The sequence below is a fragment of the Apus apus genome, chromosome 3, assembly GCF_020740795.1.
Source record: "Apus apus isolate bApuApu2 chromosome 3, bApuApu2.pri.cur, whole genome shotgun sequence".
NCBI lineage: Eukaryota > Metazoa > Chordata > Aves > Apodiformes > Apodidae > Apus > Apus apus.
In genome coordinates, this window is record NC_067284.1 from 29,229,365 (window position 1) to 29,252,709 (window position 23,345).

The 23,345-nt window shown below is 36.8% G+C and overlaps 1 protein-coding gene across 11 annotated transcripts in view; it reads right to left on the bottom strand.

The window, feature by feature from the left end:
- The window catches only part of MYT1L (myelin transcription factor 1 like), a 221,895-nt gene that overhangs the window by 100,874 nt on the left and 97,676 nt on the right, over nucleotides 1-23,345 (bottom strand). For 9 of the 11 annotated variants that reach the window (XM_051614632.1, XM_051614631.1, XM_051614630.1 and 6 more), the window contains exon 5: nucleotides 2,004-2,377. In XM_051614632.1, the coding sequence (XP_051470592.1) occupies nucleotides 2,004-2,377 (374 nt within the window). The remainder of the gene's footprint in view (nucleotides 1-2,003; nucleotides 2,378-23,345) is intronic. The other 2 variants (XM_051614624.1, XM_051614622.1) reach the window with 1 other exon arrangement.

Here is a 23,345-nt window from a genome sequence, read left to right on the forward strand (position 1 = left end):
CTTTTTCTTGTACATCAGCTGTGCCCTAACTGGGATTGTTGCATAGTGATTATTATGTTGATCCTCAATAAATCATAAAATATTCTTCTTGTAAAATCCTATTATCACTTTTCCAATTTTATGAGGATTTTTTCTTAATGACTAACATTTGACATAGGACATGCATATATATTTATTAATGTGCAAATGTATTATTACTGGAATAACATGGGATCCTAAGAAATACTTGACCTGTGTAAATTTTAATTACACATAATATGTGGAGAAGTTAATACAGCTATTTCTATAGAATTTTTGCAGTTCTTAACCACAGCCTACTATATATGGAAGGAAAGTAGACAAAAAGCAGTCAGCCTTTGTAGATCGATGATGACCTCTAACTCCATGAGTAACTGTATTGTAATAAGTGAACCACTGTGTTTCATTATGATAGTAAAAGTACACTGGGATCAAGCCTGCTGACTTGCCAGAAGCAATTTTCTTGAGCTCTTGAGTTTTGTTTAGTTGTGGGTTTTTGTTGCTTTTATCATTTTTGATAGTGTAGATTCAAGTTTTTTCATGTCAACTGAAATCACAGCAGCAGTTGCACCATAACCTAAGTACCAGCAAGCTCAGTCACCATTATCTCTTAAATAAAATGCCAGACATCCTGTACTTGCCCATCAGGATAGCAACAGCAGTTGCACATCAGCCTGACCTAATACAGCTTCTCTTTCAGGTTCTGAAACAGTAGAGCTCCCTGCGAAAGGAAACAGCTTCCCTATTGCATCAAGCTCATGTAACTTTTAAGACTGGCCACTTCTGCTCTAACAATTTTGTTGGCAAATCAAAGGAATTTAGGAAATGCTACAGAACCAGATATGTGATAAAATGCATATAGCCACCATCTTGCCCAAATGGAAAGAACATTTCCAAAGTCTTTCTGTAAGATTTAAGATCTGACCTTACATAATGCTGAAACAAAAGTCATACAACTTTCATACCTGGTTCCTAAGAGGAATCCAACTGAGGAGTGCTGAAAGCTTTTCTTATATTTTTATTGGTTAGAAAGGTGAATCTACCCAACCAAAAACGTGTTCCCTGAAAATGGGAACAAAATATTTTTTAGATAGCTCATTAGTTTTTGCATTATTCTTTCATTTCACCCCAGTGCATTATGATGTCTGTCCATCAGCATGTGGACTCTTTAGTAAATGGATACTGATCACATATTTTGAAAATACTGTTTATATAAAGTCCAATATCCCCCCAAAAAGCGAAAGGTGAATAGGTTAATCACACTGCTACTACATTAATTTGGTTGCTACCAGTGACCTGTATGTCTAAATGGCATTTATGCCATGGTATGATAACCAAAATATATTAATTTTAGGAGGGCTTTATCTATGTAAACCTCTCACTCTCTATTTTTAATAGAATCAACTAAACAGCATTCAAGTTTCATAAACCCAAAGTATATTATAGTAGTTCATTCTGAATAGTTTCTTGGGGTAGGGGGGAAGTATGGAGCAAAACTTTCAAAGAGAAGAGGCCCATTTTTGCTCACAAAAATTATCTGCAAACTTGTGACAGCATTTATGTGGGCAGCCATAGACATTATATAAGCAGATCCAGAAAATACACTTGCAAATGACCAGAACAGGCACCCAGCTGTAGCTGATGTTTTGCTTGTACCTTCCTGAATATTCGCCTGATAACTGGATGCATTAATCCACTACTAGGACTACATTTTATTCCAGCATTTTTGGCACCAACAGACCTCCACCCTCCATATTGAAATGTGATTGCTGGTGCATTAAAAAACCATTTGAAAGACAGACTTATTAAAATAAATGTTAAAAGAACACAATGGGGTATATTTTCAGTGTGGAGCTGATGGATTTACCTGCATGACTTCCATTAGCTTTAATGAGAACCACACAGCTAAATCCTCATCCACCACACTAGAAGATTAACCCAGAAAACACACATTGTTTACTTTTTACTAATACTCTGATTATTACCACGTTCTTCCTCCTCCTCCTCTTCCTCTTCCTCCTCCTCTTCCTCCTCCTCTTCATCCTCTACATCTTCACCTTCCTCTTCATCCTCCTCTTCTTCCTCCTCAATCTCCTCTTCTTCTTCTCGATCTATCTCCTCATCATCCTCCTCCTCATCACCTTGTTCCTCATTATCATCAGAATATTCCTCCTCTTCTTCATCCTCTTCCTCTTCTTCCTCTTCCTTTTCATCCATTTCCTCTGTTCCATCAGTTTCATAGCACTCATCTACTGAAGAGTTGTCTGCTTTAACCACAAAGGGTTTTCTTTTGGGGGCTGGTTCTTGGGGTTGCTTATCTTGTGTTTTTCGTTTTTTTGCCAAAGGACAGCCATAAACACTGTGCAAAAATAAAAGATGCAAATTATTAGACTATCCAGCAGATTTATGTGCATCACATTATATAACTGATGTCATTTAGTCATATATTCTAATCCTACACTATGATTAGCTGCTGTTCTCAAAATGCATGTTTTCAAACTAAAATGCTGCTTAGGCAATAATGACCAAGGGGGAGGACACTTACAGATCCTGTGAAATTGCAAACAACTGTTACTTACCTGAAAGTGTCACACATACATGCCACCATGACAGTTACAGAACAGATACAAATGCATGTTTTTCTTTCTCATTCTTTTGTCTCTTCTCCATGGTACACATTTTTTTAAGGCAGACTAATATAATTTTTAAAAACCCAGCAATTTTATCCTGCCTGTTACCTATCAGTACCACAATCAGGAATAAAGCAGTGCTTCAAATTTTTTAACATTCAGTGCAGTGTTGATTGTGTATAATTAAGATATGTTTCAATGCTGTTCAAATAATGAAAATACAACCACATTCTTAGTGGTGTTGTTTGTTGATATTCTTATAAATGATGAATTGCTCTTACATTCTCCAATGCTTTTCTCCATTATATGCTACAAGGCAGGGTAAGTGGGAAAGCCAGCTCCCCAACACAATCAAAATCAAGCCTTCATGGCCAGTGTTGAAAGTGTTCTCACATTGAAAAAAAATCAACAGTGATCAAAATCCTCTGTCAGTGAAAGAAGTCAAATGTTTCAAAGTTGGGTACCACTTCCTTGTCAAGAATTTTAATGCATTATAACATCAATGCATTTCAGAGTTCTGGTCTTCTACCAGAGTCCTGCTTCTCAAAGGTCATATTATCTGTGTTTGTTGAATATGATCACCCATGTGTAACCCCTATAACCTCCTACACAGAGTGATTGCACACACCAATTACTTTTTAAAGAACTTCTTATTTGAACTTTCTAATTGCGTGATTATAAATGAAACTCAAGATACATTGGTTTTTGCTCTTCCTGTGATTAATTAGATTTGGAAAATTTAAACTGCTCTTTCTAGCCTTTTCTGCTGGTCAACTTATAACTTCCTATTTTATGTTGTATTTTTGGTCCTTTTATCATGAAGATGTTGGAGAGAGTCCAGGAGAGGGCCATGAAGATTATCAGAGGTTGGGAGGACCTCTCTTATGAAGACAGGCTGAGATAGTTTTGGTTGTTCAGCCTGTAGAAGAGAAGGCTCTGGGGAGAGCTTATAGTAGCCTTCTAGTGCCTGAAGATGCTACAGGAAAGCTGGGGAGGAACTGTTTACAAGGGCAGGTAGTGATAGGACAAGGAATAACAGTTTTAAACTGGAAGAGGGTAGATTTAGGTCAGACATCAGGAAGAAATTATTCACTATGATAGTGATGAGGCACTGGAACAGGTTGCCCAAAGAAGGTGCAGATGCCCCATCCCTGGAAGTGTTTGAGAGCAGGTTGGATGGGGCTCTGAGCAACCTGGTCTAGTGGGAAGTGTCCCAGCCCAAGGCCAGGGGGTTGAAACTAGATGATCTTTATGGTCCCTTCCAACCCAAACGACTCTATGATTCTATCCCAATTACAAAACACTGCTGTTCTTTACAATTTTCTTCCACTCTAAAATGCTTCATATACTATTGACAGAACACTGAAAAATAGACATTTTCACCACATTTAGTACTACAGATGTCCTCTTTGTGGTGTCTGCATGCTCTTGATTTTGGTCTGATTTAATTGCATCCTAGCAGCTATGCATCCTAATTACTTAAACCACTACACAGGTAACGAGCATTTTATTTAAGTGCCTAACCATTTTATTTAAGTGTCTAACTTAGCAAATGTCTTACCTAAATTTTAAAGCACCTGTTCACAGAGGGGGGCTGGCTCAGTCTGCCTGCCACAGATACATCTGAGGAACATATACAGTCACAAAAGACAGTATTCATCATAAAAAAACTTCCAAGGGCGACCTCTACATAACACAGGCAAGCTTCTCTCTGTGTAGGGTCTATAGGTGTCTTTAAAGTCTAATCCATTGTGCCTGAATTAAATATCTGCTTCCATTAACACTATCAAAAAATACTGAGTAAATTTTAAGTACCTCAATCTAGCCAGTTTCCAATCCTTATTTGGGTGTGAGTATGGGATAGTAGCCCTAACGGGATAAAGTTTCAAGACACCAACACCAAAGTTGAGGCCTAAAGGTGAAGGATAGAGGGGGAATAGATCCACATGCCCCAGATTCCAGGACTACATTCCATGCAGCAGGTCATGCGACATAACCTGGGGAAGAGCATCATCTTCTAGAAGGTAAGCCTCTGTGCATCTCGTTGCAAGAAAATCAGTCTTATACACAGCAGGCAAGCAAAAGCCCAACTTTCACTAACTTTAAGAGCCCTTAACCTGGGGAAAAAGGAGGCCTAAGCCTCTGGTGTTTTCTCTTTGGACTATATTTGTTTCTATTCAAAGACATTTTGATGCAAAACCTATAAATATGGTGGAAATCCTTGTCCCTATGTCACCACTATTGCTCACTGACAAATGACTGCCTTGCCTCTTGCCCTGTGAGTCCTCTTCTTGGTCAGGACCCAGTTGCTCAGAGTCAAGAAGAAAGGTGAGACATATCTTCATGGAAAATATCCCACACCATCACAATCAGGGCATAAAGAGCAGTTCAGTCTCCATCAGTCTGAACAGCACTTAAAACCTAGGCAAAACAGGAGCACTGTTTGTGGTAGTTTTGACCACAGCAGGTTTATTTTGGTACCTCCTTTTATGCTATGGGAGTTAAGGAGCTGTCCGAACTCTCCACATGGAGCTCTTAGAGAAGGCAGATTAATTTTATTTCAGAGCTGAAATTTCAGAGTGTATGCAGTGCTCAGGGAAGCGACTGGCTAATTAGGGAGAAACTTGTTTCATTTATGTGTCTAACAGAGGTTGAATCCTGGAAAACAGGAGTGGGCCATGGCCTGAGGCTTAGGCAAGATTTTACTTATATATATCAGCGCAATGGAATTTAAGCAGCTAGGATAACATTTGTTGAGTGGCTGTGTCTTGCTTTCTTGATTTCTGTTCCTTCTCTTTGTGATGCATACTACACTCACTATATCTTCTTCAATGAAATCTTTTCTCAATATCCTGATCTTTATTTTCAAAGGCGTAGCCCCAGCAACCCTGAGGATTTAATTTCTTCCTCTTATTACAACCTTCTTAGAATATTGTAAGTGGCAAAGGTAACATTTCAGGCAGCTCTGAGCTAAAACTACTGAGGCTAAAGGGCACCAGTAGAAGTGAAACTGTGAAAATTTTTGGTCACTAGAGGTGAAGCAAAGTTGAATTTTGTCACACTAAACCCAGAACATTAACCTCATCCTGCCCCAATCTTTGTTTGGTTAAGTACACTAAATATTTGCAAAAGATTTCATCTAGTAATGCCCCAAGAGTCCCTTTTGGAATTCACAGTAGTCTAGAAACAGCGGAAGAACACAGTCGGATAGCAAATACATCTATTTTGCTTTGAGCTGTTGTTTAATTCCTGTATTTGGCATCTAAATATAATTGTATTACCCTTTAGATACAAATTATTGACCAAAGGTAGAAAGAAATTTTTGTCATTCCTGTTTTTGGTAATTTTTAATTGTTTTTTTTTCATGTCTGTATGCAGTTCCACACAACATTTTATGAAATTTTTGAGACTCTCAGATATCACTTGGGATTCACATCCCCCTGGAAAGTGCATAACTGACAAAGGAAATCAATGCCATTTAGCTGCCTGATCGGCTTTGTCACTTTTATAAATCTCATCAAATAACTATGTGCAACGCAGCTATTCAGATCAAGTTGTGAATTTCAGTTTAGTTTTTTGCTTTATTTATCTGTTCTTAGGGCTCATAGAGTTAAAATTGAGGACACATCAGCAACTAACAGAAACATTTGTATCTTTTAAGGGTGCAGTCAAGCACCAAGGACTTGGGAGGAGGAAGTCAATTATGTTAGTTAACTCAGCTTTGTAAACTCTTTCCTAATTAGTTTGTATCAATGTGTTGCCCTTTTTCTCTAAAACCTTCAAATTTGTTTTGCCTGTGCTTGGATTTATAGTCTATAAAGACACCACTGCATAAGTTTTTCATATAAAACCTTTAAAATTCTGTTTTGAACTGGCTTCCTTCTGCTGTTTAACTATATACCTCACATAGCTTATACATACCTCATGTACTACAGACTGCACAGTCTGAGAGAATTAAAAAAATATCCATGAGTTTGAGCCAGGATACAAACAATATTCTTCATAGTAATCTTACTTATGAGTTAAGTCTCTTCTAAGCAACTGCACTTTCCCTTTCTGGGAAGGGAGAGGGGCTAATAGAGACCATCTGTCATTTGTTTAATTGCTGGCCCAGAGTTAAACCATGACACGATGTCTTTCAGAAACCTAGGAAACAGGCCACCCGACCTGGAGTCTACTGTTCAGCCGCCCTGTTTTCTTCTTTTTCTTTCTCAACCTGTTCCATTCTCATCCTTTGCTTCATTAATTTTTCACATTGTGCCTCCAGGACACTTCTCTCTGATTCTGGCATGTTCCCTGCAGTCTCCCTGGTGACTACACCAAGGGGGAAGCAGCACTGTCTTCCCAGCAGTCTCTGCCTCTAATTTCCCCTCCTGACCACATATGGAGACAACAATCTCTCCCACTGACCTCTTGTTCCCTGTATATTTGTGAAATCTGTTATTGTTTGTCCTCATAACTTCTGCAGTTTTCTCTCCATTTCCAATTTTGGCTTTTGTGATCATCCCCTTATTTGCTTATTTTTTAGACCTGTTTATCCCTGCTCAAAGCAATGACCCCCTTGATTTATCTGTCTTGTACACCTTTATCCATTCTTTTATTGCTCACTGTATTTCCCTGGTCAGCTGTGTTTGTCTTATTTTTTCCCTCATGCTTCAGCTCTCTTGGCTTTTGTCGGAATATATACTTGGGCTTCCTGAAACACACTTCTGAATATTCCACACTGCTCATCTCTGGTTTTCAGAATCTGTAATGAATAATTCTTGTGGAAAGAATGTTGTTGAATTTTATAGAGGTAAGCTCCAAGAGGACATATAGACATTAATAATTGAAGAAATTGAAGTAATACTGTATGAATTATACTCCTTAGTTAGAATATGATTTATGCTATTTTTTTAACTCTCTTGCATTTTTTTTTCATTAAAAAACATAGGATGCTACTCACTGATACATTCAGTAGGACCTTTCTTTAGGAAATGCATGTTTCTTTACCAGAGTTGAACTTGATTTTTATATATTTTATTAGTAATGCAATATATTTTTTCAGCAAAATTAGTATGGTTATTATTTCTAGCTATAACAATTAAATGTATATCTTAAATATGTATAGTATAGGACCAGAGAATTATAAAGGATTTTCTAAATCAGATTACTGATTAATATTCTCCCTTCCAAAACATGTCAATTTACTTGCACCTCAAAGGTGGTTCATGACACCTACATCTGACGGACACTTTCCTCTTAGAGTTTCTCATTTCCCTAGATGAATTAGAAAGGTAGCTTATGTGACTAATAAAGGTTCAGTCAACTTTAAACAATTTAGATAAAATCATTCCTATCCGCCATGTTTACCATCCTTTTTTTTATTTGGATTTCTTTTCTGTTGAATCTGTTACTTCAGAAACCTCATCTTTTCCACGTGAAGAAAAGTAAGACGACAGCAATATTATGCCCTAAATCTGAATACTTTTCTTCTTGGAGGTTTATCACCTTCTTTTTTTCCTTTTTTTCTCATTAGTATTTTGAAAAATCTTACCAAATTTATTTTTTTTTTTCAATCTAAAAAGTGGCCTTAGCAAGAGTGGTTCAATTTTTTCATGAGATATTTTAATTTAATATAAACCAAAACATTCTGTAGGTAATAGAATCTAAAAACTTACTATATAGACACCTACTGAGGTTATCAAAAACATTTAATGAAGCACTTAAGTATCTGAAATGGCACTGTGGTGGAATTTTATCAAATACAGTTGAGGATAGAAAATGAGGAAGAATCTGCTTGGAAGCAAACTTCTGTTTAAGGCTTCAGGCAGAAAGTTCCCAAGGCATTTATACTTGTCCCATTGCATACTGTAAGCTATTATTTTTGGTTTGGAATAGATAATTTCCAAATCCATAACTCCAGATGAAGACTTTGAGGGTACTGAGAAAACAGGCATTTTGCAGATGCATCTTCTAACAAATCCAGTCTTCAAAGAATATGCAAACCTAATTAATTTTCATAACACTGCATCCTATTAACTCACTCTCAAAGCAATGACTACTTTTAGCTTTAAAGGGCTGATACTATCAACTGACAGCAGTTGACCAGAAAATAAATATTTGTATTGTACCAAACACTACAGCTTGAACTCCCTGCACTTCAGGGGGATGCCCTTCAGGACTATGCACTATTATGAGGAAGGGCTGGTAGCACTCTTGTTGTAGCTGGACCATTGAATTGATAGGAATTACAACAAATTCAGAAGAGCTTGACTCCAGTCTAGCAATTTGCCTACTGAATTGCAAGAATAAACTCCTTCAGCTGAGGATGATTTTTCATTCATATTTAAATGACTGCTTAAAGCATGTTGAATTACTATAGGAATGAGAAGCAAACCAAGTGGACAGTGATAACGGTGAGGCACTAGAGTCAAACTTCTTTGTGGAAAATTATTTTTCTGTCTAAGCCACACTCGTCAGGAGTCTTTTCTACCCCACAGAAGTCCCACATAGTGCCTGTGTACTGTCCTCGAACATGGAATGTACTGAGTTGGACCTTCCTACACTGTGAAATACAAAGAACTTTCTTGAGTATTCTAATCACTAAGCTATTGAAGAGAAATAAGTTAAAGTTCAAGTAGTACATGGAGGTTTTTCAGCTTTCATTTCACAGAGATGGCTAATTGAAGCCTACAAAATAAAGCTAAGACACACTGGTTTTGGTGTTTCTAATCAGCTGGATTAAAATTCTCTGTGCTAATATCCTGCCTGGTATCAATCCCAGTCTAGAAGACTAATTTACCCAATTCTGCTTTGCAGGAGCCTTCTGGCAACTGAGACAGAGCCTTGAATACTGTTTCAGAATTATGCATCCTTCTTGCAATCACTGCACTGCCAAGCACCATAGGATCTAAGGCCACTTATAGAATGACTGCCCTCTCTTCTATCTTCTCAGATGGAGTTAGGCACTAATCCAGAGTCAGTGCTTTGGAAAATCTGTGTTCCTATCCACATTTTGCACACTTACATTTTTGTGAAAGTGGATCCAAATTACTAGGTTTTTTAATCTATTTAAACTATAATTAAAAGAGATATCTTTTGAAATACATTAATCTCTACAATTCTGCTGTGTTTCAGACTTTCCTATGATTTTTCTGCTTCTGATTCAAGAAATCAGATTATTACAAGCAGGGAGTGCTTTTATATGTGCGGTGTCAAAACAAATCATCTTTACTTAATTTATTTGTACTGAATAGAAGTGTATTGACTTTTCAGATTTGGAATATATACAACAGTATTTCAGCTCAGTGAAAACTATACATTTACCTGAACAGGTACAAGTTAGACTGAGTGACATGTAGAGCATCCCATCCCTTTTTTTCCTTCTGGATTTTCAAATATTTGTGTACAGTATTATGGAACAGTAAGAAAAATCACACAAGTGCCCAGAAGCCTGCTGGATCTCAAAAGGTCAAGGCAGATGAGGTGATATTTTCTTCACAGCACTTTCAAAAGCCAAATTGATCCTTTTGCACTTCAGAGCTTTTTTAAGCATTGAATAGCCACAAACATACCACAGGTCCACTCATGTGTACAGCATTACTTAACTAAATAAGGCCTAAAGAAAAATCAGTTTCTTTACAAAACAGCATTGCAAAAAGGACTTAAGAGTAACAAATAAAATGAGGATAGAACGATGTGCCAGAAGTAAAGGATGGATCCAAAAAAGTTGTGGTGTTTTTTTTAAGAAATTCAAATACTGAAATGCATATTTTTAAACAAAATAAAGCAGAGTAGCTTTCATTATGTCAATACAGTTACAGTAACTTAAGCCAAAGTGAGAATCTTTTATTCAATCAGATCCTATACACCTCTGATGTGAAAAACCTCCCCACCCTGCTTCACTGAGACTCCAAACTGGTGTAACTGGTCCTGTGATGAATGGTTGGAAACCTTCTGGCTAATATGCCCTCTGGCTGGCAAGATCATTTCACCCATCACTGAAGTCTCAGCTCTTGGGACATGACAACTGAAAGGAAACTTTCAGTTTTGCAATACTTAACCCATTTAAACAATAAGTTTAATTAATGGGTTGAATCTAACAGCTGTTCAGTGGAGAACGGTGAGGCATAGTGATGTATTTCTTGGTGTTGTACAGGAAAATTCTCAGCCCTGGGGAGCTCATTTAAAGCAAGATTTTAAAAGTAAATGTAAGAAAGGATGAGACTAAAAACTTATGTGGCAGCACAGGTTAGCAAAGTACATGCCCTGCAGTTGTAGATTATTCAGAATGATTTATATAAATAAATCAATATAACATCTGACTGCCCCATGACTTATGATATCATGGATGGGGTTCATCTCTCACCTACCCGTAGACTTCTAAAATCTAAGTCTATACATGTCATGTTGAGCTCCCTTCATAAGTCAATACAGAGAAACTGGAACCTCCTGGGAGGCAATTCATCTCACCTTTCCTAGACACTATGCCTATCTCTCCACTGAAAGTAGCAGGAGTTAATGAGATTCCCTTAGGAATCTGATAAAGTGGCAGAAAATAAAGCTGTTTTTTTGTTTTGGTTTTTTTTTTTTTTTTTTAATACTGTATGTTTGTCCCCAACAAAGACAGTACTGAGCATTTTAAAACCACTCACCACAATACTTTTATGAAGAGAAAAACACAACACTGCTTCCTTCCTTTCCACAGCTTCTGTATCACTTAACATGAAAAAGTCCCCTGCCTATAGCTCAGCTATCTTTTCAAGACTACCTGCATGATCCAAAGTCAGTCAGATGCTGCAGTTGCACTCTAATCTTAGAATGACAAATACCCAATTTAACTGTGTGTTCAAGAGCCGGAAGCCACAACTGATTATGTCTTGTTGCCAGACCCTTGAATACAGGGACTCATCATAGAAACGAGGATAGTGGAAAGAGCACAGGTTTAATGACTCATATTGATTCATTAGATGAAATGCATATAATCTAGTTTTGCTAAGTGGCTATTGATTCTGCACACTTCAATGTTGATTTAGATGTAACCCAGACACATAAAAATTGGGAACATGCAGAGCCACTGACCACTTCTGCACTAACTCAAAGACCACTGACTTCTGCACTAACTCAAAATCCTAAAGTCCACATTTTTTTCAGAAATTTAAACTGAAATTAAAAAAAAACATTGGGAAAGAAAACCCTCAATTTTTCCACATACAGACAAAAAGGAGGTTGGTTACACTGCGCTAAATCAAATCAGTATATAGAGCTGCAAAGGTGTCCAGATTTGTGTCTTTTCAGCCTCAGTGGTAATAACAACTCTGTTTGCAGGTAGAGGGCAGGGCAGGTTCGAATTTATTTATTTTTCATGAAAACATGATAACATAAAATAGGAAATGTTCAGAACCAATGCTCCACCAATTTGAAAGGGTTAGAATATACTATAAGAGTGCATCTATCAGTTACAAAAGATCTTTGCATAGTCACAATGTTTGAGCCTTGGACATGATATGAAATCTTCTATTCCAATATTTTAAACATAATTGCTTTTAAGCAATTCAGATGCTAAATTCAAGCTTTCAAAAATCAAGGGAAATAAACTGCTGGAAATCAAAGACAATTCATGTAGTTTTACTGTCAGTCATTTAACAACACAGCTAGATATGTGTTAGCAGAATCAACATGCCCTGACACAGATTCAAAAGATCATATTTAACAACACAGCAGGTCAAACTGTCATTCTAGCATATACTTAAGTATTGAGCAATAGAGTATGCCATCATTTTGTCACATTTCTAATGTAGGGCTACTAGAATTAGACTATAAGCTACTGATTCCTATCACAAATAGTCTTCTCATCATCTCTACAGAGATACGCAGTGGCACTGGCTCCCAGCTTCACTTTAACTGTGAAAGATAAATGGTACAGAATTAAGAACTACGATACATCCATTTTCCTTTAACTATAGCAATAGGTATCTTACTTGATCCAAAAAGCTAATGGTTACAGAATATAACAAATGAAAAGCAGTAATACCATGGAGCAGGCTTCTAACACAATAATGTTTTCAGTAAACACCTGAAATTACAGGAAAAAAATGACAAAAGCAAAGTGACACAAGCTGCAACCACTTCAGTGCTTATATACTAGATTCCCACCTCCAGCATAAGTGACAGGATACCATTCTTTGTCTTGCATGGCTGGTTAGGAGTCATTCAAGTGTGAAATATACTAAATTCTGGTTGTTAGAGGATTGAGATGTTTAAATATTTCTATTTTGTAAAAAGCAAAAAGATTGAGCCTTTCCATAGCACAGAGAAAACATTATTATTCTAGAACAGAATAGAAATGACAGCATTCTTTCTACTTTATTTCATTATGGAGGTGCAGCTGGAATTGGTTTCTTGGCAGAAATGTTAGCTTTTATTAATATGCATTTTAAAAATACTATTACACAGGAAATAAAAGTTTATCCTTCATATTAATTTTAAGGGTGCTTTCTTAGTGAGGTCTACACCAAAAAAAGTTACCATAATAATCTGTTTAATGTAAAGAGAATTTCTAAAATATCTTTATCATTATATCTCCTTGAGACTAAGTTCTAGGACAAAATCTTGATACCAGCTGTTGTGCTTGCCAGTTTACTACTGCATACAAAGCTATAAGCACAAATTTATAACCAAGACTTTATGTTCTTTGCTTTAGATGGACAAGGCTCTTTTAGTATTATTTAATTTTCAACAGTCATTAGAGTCCCTGTTAGCAATTCCTATCAGAGATGCATTAGAGCAATCTGGGGTTCTAGACCCACACAATTCTCCTCCTTTAACTTTTTCTCAGTGTGGTAATAAAGGGGCACATCCTTGAATTGACACAAACAGCATATGTTTTTTTACCCCATGCAGTTCAAGGCAGGTATTGTGGATTGTTGTTCTCACCTCTAAGAAGATGCTGCTACACACTCCCCACCTCCCACTGACTCACACACTGAAAGGTGTGGATTTGCTTGTGCTAATAAACTACTGAACTAGTCTTTTTCTGCAGCACATAGAAGCTGCTTTGTTGTCGTATCAGGAGGTCATGCAGGTAGCATTTCCACTAAGATACAAGCTTGTATTAAAGAAATTGATTCAAGCTGTTGGTAGGTTTGAAGGACAAAACTGTATCTCTTCTATTCAGTTCATTTTTTTCCACTTTTTTTTTTATGATTAGAAGAATTATAAATAATCTTGTCTAAAAATGAAAGCTTACCTACTGGCTTAGTCACATGATTCCAAACCCCAGATGTCTAGATATGGGCCTAAATGGCTTTACCTTAATCTGGCCTTTTTTGATATAACTGATGAAATTAGTAACACCTGTTCAGAGGAAAAAAAAAAAAATCTAACTGGATTCAATCACATTCTAGTCCAGAATGGTGAGGCTTCAACTTGACTAATATCACAATTAAAAAAAAATACTACAGTATATAATGTTACTTTTTATAGCTGACAGTGAGTTCTATTAGACTGCAGAAGAGTCTCTGAAGGCAAATGAAAATAGCCTCGCAAGGGAGTGGAAGCCCCACACAGCATGATTTAAATGTGGCAGTTGGGTTGTGGGTGGAAATGGCAGTTTCCATTGAAAATCTGCTGCCAATATACCTCCTATAGCTAGATTTCACAGGGTAATGTGGCAGTTATCCCTCTCTGAAGTTCAGATACTCAGTTTTAAAAAGAAAGGGTCAAGGACTGAATAGAGGAAGGTCCATAATGATGTACTGCCCAAGAACCTAAGGGTAAAATTGGGAAATGGAGGGAAATACCAATATGTAACAGGAAGATGACAAGAGGAGGAACAGATTTTTTTAGATTTGTAAGATGAGAGGCAACTTAGAAAGTGTATGCCACTTCAATGTCTACTTTTGATTTTTTTAATAGTTTGAAGAATTTGATGCTTAACACTTATGTCTCATTGCAAGTTGGTTAGCAATGTGTTCAGCATTTCAAAAATGGTCCCTATATATTTGGGGCACATATCTATAACAGCAATAGTTGTGACAACATTAAATGTCAGCACACTTAAATTAAAAATACTTACATTTAGCTGGCTAAGTTACTTAGTGAATAAATTCCCCAATGGTAATATATAGGTATACAAGCCTGGAATCACAATAGTAAGCATGCTGACTGTAGTGTATCTACACTAAGAAATACCAAGTACCATGAAAATATTGTGTCCAAAATCACTTTTTTTTTTTTTTTTTCCTTGTTGACATCTGCATGTACTTGAAACTCTGTCTTAGGCATCATTTTGAAAACTTGACTTGTAATCCAAGAAGACACTCTTGGATGCAGGTACGAAAATCATGCCTGTAGTATGGATAGATACTTACCTGCTCTCTGCTTTGATAAATGCAGTGTTACACTATTATCTGCCTTTTAAAAATAACTTGAGTTGAAACAATTATAAAAAAAATGTAAAACCCTATCTTTTTTTTGTGGGACCGAATCAACCTCTTATGGCTCCAAATCTGGTTCCTCTTGAGGAGTTCTTTAATTATCAAAGTAGTTTTTCTCTCTCTTACTCTGTTTTCTGTAGAAAACCTCACACTCCCTGCTGTCCACAGTCCTGACTTAAACAGCTTGAACGGAAGGTAACCTCATCCTAGTCAGTCTTTGTCTGTCATCCCTTCGGTATGGCTCTGGCTTGAGAATTAAGAATATGTTTGAGCCCAATCAGGCTGACGAAGAAACTGAAAGGTATATTGTTTCCTGATGTAGCATTCTCATTGTTGGTGCAGGATATATAACTATCAGGACATTTTTCAGTGAAAGGGGATGTGACTTCTGTACTGTCCATAGAAATCAGTGCTATCCCTGCATGTCAGGGTGAGCAGAGAATGCCTTCTGTGCCTGTTGAGTCTAAGGATGCTGAGACAAGCAGACACAGTCTGCAAATCTCATACATTAAGCCATGCAGAAAGCGTGGAGCAGCACAGCTTAGCTAAGCTGGCAGCATCTCTAGGTATACATAGATAGATTTTCTGTCACGAGTTAGGACATCTACAGACTCAAGATTTTTGTTGATCCTTCTCTTGGAGCTGAGTACTTAAACTCTATTTAAGTTGTGCTCTAGAAGTTTGTGTTTGTATTCTCGTTTTTGTGACTAAATGATTTCTGTGAAAATTAGATGGAGAAATTTAACGGTGGAACACTTCTTTCTCTCATTCTCTAATAACAGGCTAATGTACTAAACAGAAGGTGGGCCAGGTATCAGAAGACATTTTAGTGTCCATAATACCTAGGGGGTTTTAAACTTAGAGATGATAAGCTGCATAGGTATGATGACACTTCAAATTATGTGTCATCATGCCAAGTTAGATAGTAATTTAACCAGTAGCTAAATCTTTCCTGACTCTGCACCCAATAACTCTAAATTTCCTTCCAGCTTAAAAATTAGGGAATTTGCTATAATTTCTGGTTTTCAGACCAGCCAGGAAATTTTGGCTTTCTAGGAAGTTTTTTGAGTCTTTTTACAGACTTTTAGAGCAAGATAATTATAAACTGCCCTGGTGTGAGATTAATAAAATTCTATTTCTGCTTACACAACAGATCAGTTCAAACCCTAGTATACTTATAAAAATAAATAAATAAATAAATAAATATTAAAAATTGCTAACAAATGCTAACAGTGATGGTTCTGTTGTAGTTCTACCTGAGCCATCCACCAGACTGTGATTTATAAATCTAACTGACGGCTATAATTTCCAATGAACAATCAAAATTATAGTAGGCAGAAAAAGCTAAATGTTTTATAGTTTTGCTTAAATGCTGACATTTTAAACATTCCACTTTTAGCCAATGTAATTTTAATTATTCAGTCCTTCCTCCTACATCCTTTTAATAACATAACTGGAAGCAGCCAACTTCACTTCTAAGATATGAAGTTAACACAGTAGTCAGAATTTATTTACATTCTTTCTAAAATGGTATTTGTTTTATAACTGACTCAGTTTCTGAGTCCATCTTTCTCTGTGATCTCTTTAGGTCTTACAAGCTAAGCAAAGCCAGGCCATGTCAGTTCTGAGAATGTCAGTGTTTCCAAGGAACATCTAGGTGCTGCAGAGACAGTACTATGACTCAGAAAGTAGTACACTTTCCTTACCACTAGAACTGAAACAAATTCATAGCTTGCTTTTGTGGAAGGGACAGAAAACTGTAAAGCTGGTAATACCCTACATCACATGGATTAAAAAGAAGAGCTAATTTTCTGTGTTTTAAGAACCAGAAATGTTAGATCCAAAGCCCTGCTCAAAGTAGTGTAATGCAATTAAATTCTGTCAGAATTATTCCTGCATTTTCGGACAGATAAACAATTTTTTTCCCCCACTTTCTATCCTAAACTCCTATGCACTATAATTGCTCCCTGGTAAAAAGTTGCTATGACCATTCTTTCAAGTCAATGTGCTATTGTGAATGCATTACAACATCATAAGCCATTTGACCTCCGGTATAATTTGTAATCAAATACTTAACACCACAAAATGCGCTGAGGCTACTGTGTTAACATTTGTGAAATGCCTTAAGAGTTGAAAAAGCCTTATGAGCATAAAATACAGTTACCGTAGTAACTGCAGAGCAGCCATCCATCTAGTTGGGACTTTGTATCTTCCTTTCACAAAGTATGTGACATCCAGAGGCTTCTCTGACAAATAGGTTTCAAAAACATTTTTTTTGTTTGGTGAACAGCAAAATGCAAACATCTTTAAGACCAATGTCAGAGAATATTCACTATGTATGTCATGATATTACGACATACCCTCTTGTTTGAAATTACTATTTGCTGGTCCCCTTCTCTTGAAGTAGTCTTTATGGTTACTAAGAACCAAAAAAACATTAATCCTCATTGATCACCATAGACGAAACCATGCCCAAGCAAGATCTACATTCAACAGTGTATCATTAATTCTAGTGCATTGTTCTCATTGTCCCTGCAAATAGTCAATAGCAAGAAATTATTTGCTAAGCTTTGTATAAATGAACTTCTAATATAAGAAGGAAAAGGGACTGGAGTAGAATTCAAAGGCATGACTCAACTTCTGGCTGCGACGCAAACTTCTTGTGTGGTAGAGAATCACGAACTGCTAGTGTACTAAAGGAGAGAATGCATTGCAGCCCTCAGTTGCTATGCATATCTGCACAGTGAAATTCTAATATCCAAGTGAGGTATGTCTGCTCCTCTTCTAATACCTAGGGACATGTAGACATTTAACACACAGCTGAATTTAGCCACCGTAATCTGGACTGGAGGAAGATATTTTCTGTAGTGGGGAATTTCCGCTACAAGAATTAATCACCTTAAGCCTTTATTTTTCTTACAGAAACAGAGATGAACTCAGTCTTTTGAAGGGGAGAGTCAGAGGAGGAATCACCATCCCAGACTCAGTCATTATCTAATCTAGGACATACAGAAACTTGGGCAAAATTAGTGTTTAATATCCTCTTTTGCCAGGGGTAGCTGAATCTTCATCCTACACCTCTCAGAAGACTGCTTGCTTATGTGGTTTTACAGTTATCTGGGTTGAGAGTGCCTTCTCTAATACTTCATGTAAAAGAAAACATTTACCTGTTCTTTACTGCCAGTGAAGAATTAATTCCATTCCTCTCTAAAATAAGTGTCTGTCTTCTGTATGAAGTCCTAATGCTGTGACTGGGAATACGGTCCTTCTCTCTCTAAGAGATTACTCAGAGTTACAAAATTATATTCTTCTCTATTCCTTTTGGATATATTATTGTCCATAAAATAGGAACAGGTCGAGAAAAGAGAATACAAGCATCCTGACACCTTAACTTCTTCATGGTCAATGCAATTTCCCAGAAGATGGGAAAAACGTGTCCTAACTCCTATTGACAAAAAATAAAATAGTGTATGAGTGCCATGTTTGTATAGATCACAAATTGGAGGTCTTTAAAACAACCTGCTACACTGAAGCAAGCAGGTAAGAGATGAGAGATGGACTAACTTAGTATGACATAGGTATCAAGGTGCCCAAATTAATGTTTTCTGGTAGAACACTAGCAGTTTCCATAAGCTTAGTGCAGTGTTAAAAGTACAGTTCCAGTTTGACTTCAGAATGATAGGATGATGAGGGTCCACCATTTGGACTGGGTGACTCAAAGCAGAACTCGAATGCATGCCAGTTTTTAGCTCTAGACTTTATTTGGAACACCCATTCCCTCTTCACAAAATACAGGTAAGAATTTCTCCTGGAGACATTATGAGACTGAAAAACAGTAGCAGGTGCATCATTGGTAGATTTATTTCACGAGTATCGGTTAGACAGAAAGTATTGATTCACTACTTATTCATCCAGCTTGGTGGCCTGCTCATTACACTAAACAAAACAAAACAAAACAAAACAAAAACAAACAAACAAACAAACAAACAAAAAAAAAGGATGGCAGAGAACTCTGTCCCAGTTCCAGGGAGCTGATCTGAAGACCTGTTTTAAATGGCTGGTTTTGGCATTTAAAACAAATCATATCCTGTCCTGTCTCATTTGGCTTTATAATTTAACCAATTTTATCGTAAATCATAGATTTAAGACACAGGCCTAATTTCAATCACGGGAATATCTCCTCTTAGGCATTATAACTCTTCTCCACTCTCCCATGTATATTTACAGTGTGGCACCACTGGTTCTTGCAAATAATGAAAGGACATTAGGTTCTGCAACCCCTTTTCACATGATCAGCACACTTCAAGATTTTCTTGGGAAGGTAATTCAGGTGAGCACCCAGGAAACTAGCTTGGTGGGTCCACTCATCTGATTGAAGTTACCACTCTTTACAGTATTCTAAGCTGTGCAGTGTTGAGGATATCTTCAGGAGCCATCTTTCCCCTGGGCATTTGATTCTGTACAATGGATGTACTTATTCAGATTTATTATTGACATCAAAGATGGCTCAGGAGTAACTCTCCTTTCCCTGTCCTGAGCTGACATCACCAGAAGCAGTACTTCATAGCAACCTCTAATAAGAAGTGATGTCTTTGAAAGCTCTGTCACAACTTACTGAAAAACTTCAATGTAAGTCTTTAAAGACACATTACAGTGTATTTTTAGGGGAAAAAGAACCCCAAGAAACTGTTCTTTTTTATCTTTCTTTCCTACAACCCTTGTTTTTATTCTCTCACTTCTTTTTACTTCTTGGTGCATCATTTCTCTCCTATTTCTACCCACACATCTATGTGGATTTTTCTGCTATCATGGTCTAGTGATCTAGAAGATGCAGAAGATAGATGGACCTTCATTTCTGGTTCCTTCATATTTGAGCTGGTTTCTTGTTTTCTTCATATTCATTTGCTACCCAGTAATACTTAGGGTGCTTGATCTTATAAAATATTATTTTTTTGAAAGAAAAAGATAACAAAAATTTTGTCTATTTTTTACTTATGTAATTTCCCTTGTTTCTATTTTTGATGATTCTAGCAGAATTCAGATCATTTTCACTGAGATGGAGAGTAAAGGACAGGAAAATGATATATTCTGATAGCATGGGTGCCACCTGTGGATAAAACTTTTTCAGTCATTTATGTTATTTGTGTTGGCATTGGTACTGGAGAAAGAAATACGATAGGTTTCCCTGTCTATCCAGCTACCAGTATTCACCAGAAAATCCTCCTGTCTCCAAAGCTCTGGCCTGGGGTGCCTCAATCCACAGGCCATTTTTCAACTGCACACACAGTAGCTAAACTGCTGCTCAGAAGAACTGTTGATAGGATGATGTAGGCAACTCTGTAGTACTCTAAACCCAGTGCACAATGTTGCTCATGGCTTCTCTGCTTTGGGTAAGACTAATAGCCATGAATGCATTATCACTAAAATATACATTAACAGATGCCTTAAATACTGCCAGCTTTTAATACCTTTTAATCAATATTTTTACATATATGTTGTTGAAATAATTTACAAAGTATTAAATAAGGAAACTAGAGTTGACTCTAACTGTAAAATTGTCTTATCATTACAAATCACTTGATTTTGCTCTATCCTCCAGAAAAATGTTTTGACCTGAGAAGCACTGAAATGTAAGATTAGACTTCCTCTGACGTGAAGAGTTATTTAACAAATCTTTATTTAAATACCAGATAAATATCAAAGACATTTTGGGCTGAGTGGTTGTAATAATTCCTCACATACGCTTCTATTTTTACATCATAAGATGCCTGAAATTCTGTTTACAAGTGGGGAAACAGAGGCATATATAGAGATGAAATGTGTTGCCCATTGTTTCAATGTTCTCGGCAAAGCTACCTGGCCAACCAAATCAGTTTTCCACAGGCAAAGAATAAAAATGTAGAGGTACTTCCAGGATCTTGTCCAAGAAATTATCTCCCCACTATTACCAATGTTCTGGTGGTTTTTGTGCGGTTTTGTTTGTTTGTTTGTTTGTGGATTTGCTTGTTTCTGTTTGTTTGTTTGTTTTGTGGGCTTTTTGTGGGTTTTTTTAAGTTTAATTGTATTTTATTTCCCATACCTTCTGTATGGTCTTCATTTATTTTGTGGCTGGTGGCAGCATCTCCAGATAGATCCTTTCACAGAAAACACTGTCTGCAAGTGGTTCCTTTAATGAGAAACATGCCCAGAACCTTCCATTTGAAAGAACAAGATCATATGATTTGAGCAACATACAAGTCTGGGGACTGACTGCAGAAGGTGCATCCCAAAACTGTTGTTTGCTGTTGCTGCACAACCGGATCAGCACTCTCCATGCTGCTGCCTCTTTATTCACTGCCCCCCCTTCTCCTTTATCAGGCTAGTACTCCTGCTAAATGCAGACCTTGCAACTTGCTGCCTCTGAAATTGCTATTCCCAATCCAGACAGTGGTTGCAAGAATTGAACTGTGGTTTTTTTGTGCATTCAGCTCTAGACAATCGCCACCAGTATGCAGAGCCACATGCCAACTGCTGGTAGATATTTAGTTGACATTTCAGACCCAACATTGCACCTTTCTAAGCATTAATCAACAATCAGACAAAGGATATATTGCTGAATCCAGACAGCAGCCAATACAGACCTCTAATACATTATGGATTCTCTGTCAGCACATTTATTTATTGTTTGCAGTGTTCTGTTTGAAAATCCCTATGCTCTTTCATTTATTTATTTATTTATTTGCTTACTTACTTATTTCCCTTTAGCTGGATTTAACAAAGCCCTAAATAGCAGATCAATTTTAAAAAATACATTTATAATATTATTCTTGGTATTTACCACAATTTACCAGAATCTTTAGCAAATATACCACTAAATGAAATAGAATTAAATCGCATAGACAGTGTCAGAGTATGCTTTCTCCTCAGGTAAAGATCCAGTGAATAATTTTATCATTATTTAACACTACAATAAAATTAGACTATCAGCTTAGGGAGAAAAGAATATACGTTTGTCTATCCTTAAAGCATTCAGGGGGATTTTTCATAGTATAAAAGCAAGCAACAAAAAAAGACCTCACTGTTCTGTGGTTAGGCTTTAACACAGATGCATCAGTGGACCTCAGGTTCAGCACAGTATGCTCTGCTATCAAATTAATGTTAAAATATGTATGTCCTGGCTTCTGATTTATAATATCATTGACAAATAGTAAAAAGGACAGGCATGCCATAAAGTTTATGGATGGAGTGATGGCATGCACAATGATGCCTCATAAAGAATAAAGGGGGAAAAGTTATTTATTCTTGTGGATTCAAGAACTAAAATACAGATAGACTGGCTGCGTGCACAGAATTTTTCATAAATATCCCACAGTGCACCCTGTTGTACAGCAGCCATACATTAATTAGAGCATTCAGCAGACACTGCAATGTGTTACACTCACCCAAGTGAATCTTCATTTTTCACATGCAGGGCCTAACTAATTAAAATCAGCTTTGCAATTAAATGTGGAAAATTGTGTTAAACTTTCAAGCGTGGTTTAGAAAAAAAATGTATTTATTTTTAGGGTATTTTATTTTGATGCAAATGAATTCTCCATCAAAGTGAGACCAGTAACAGGGAGGTATGAGGATTTCTCTTTTTTGTATTATAGATGCTCCTCTCAGTTGCAAGTTGCAATGCCCCACTATCTCTCTGCCAGTACCTGGCCCTGTTCCAATGCTTTTAGTGAGTGCTATCTGTCAAGGCATGAATAATACAGCCCCTAGGCTGTCGGCAGAATCCAAATGAGGCATACATCAGGAAGCAAGCACTCGACTTTAGCTCCAGAACATGCTCCTGTGAAGACAGGCAATTATTCACCCACGGCTGCAGCCATGGCAATCAAACTGGTGGGTGAAAAGGTATACGAAATGAAAAAAATTTGAATAAGAAATATGGCACAACAAGCCACAGAAATTCGGTAATTTTCTAATAGGGAAGAGACGTTTGAGTCTTTTAATTTCGAAGTTTGGGAGCCTGATTATTTCACTCATTCTTTTCTAAAAGATAGACTAAACTACAGTATATAATGTCAAGGCATTATATGGAGCTTTTCATAATCAAAACAGCAATGCTAAACTCTAAGGTGTTTATAAATTCAAATAAATCTGCTGTATGAAGTGACAAATCTCAGGCTCAAAAATTGAAAGACAGTTAAAACAATTTGATCTGTATAATGTAATAGAAACAGAGCCAGACTAGTAAAACAACAAAGAACTGACTGATATAAAGAAATGTGGTGGAAAATTAAAATGCAAC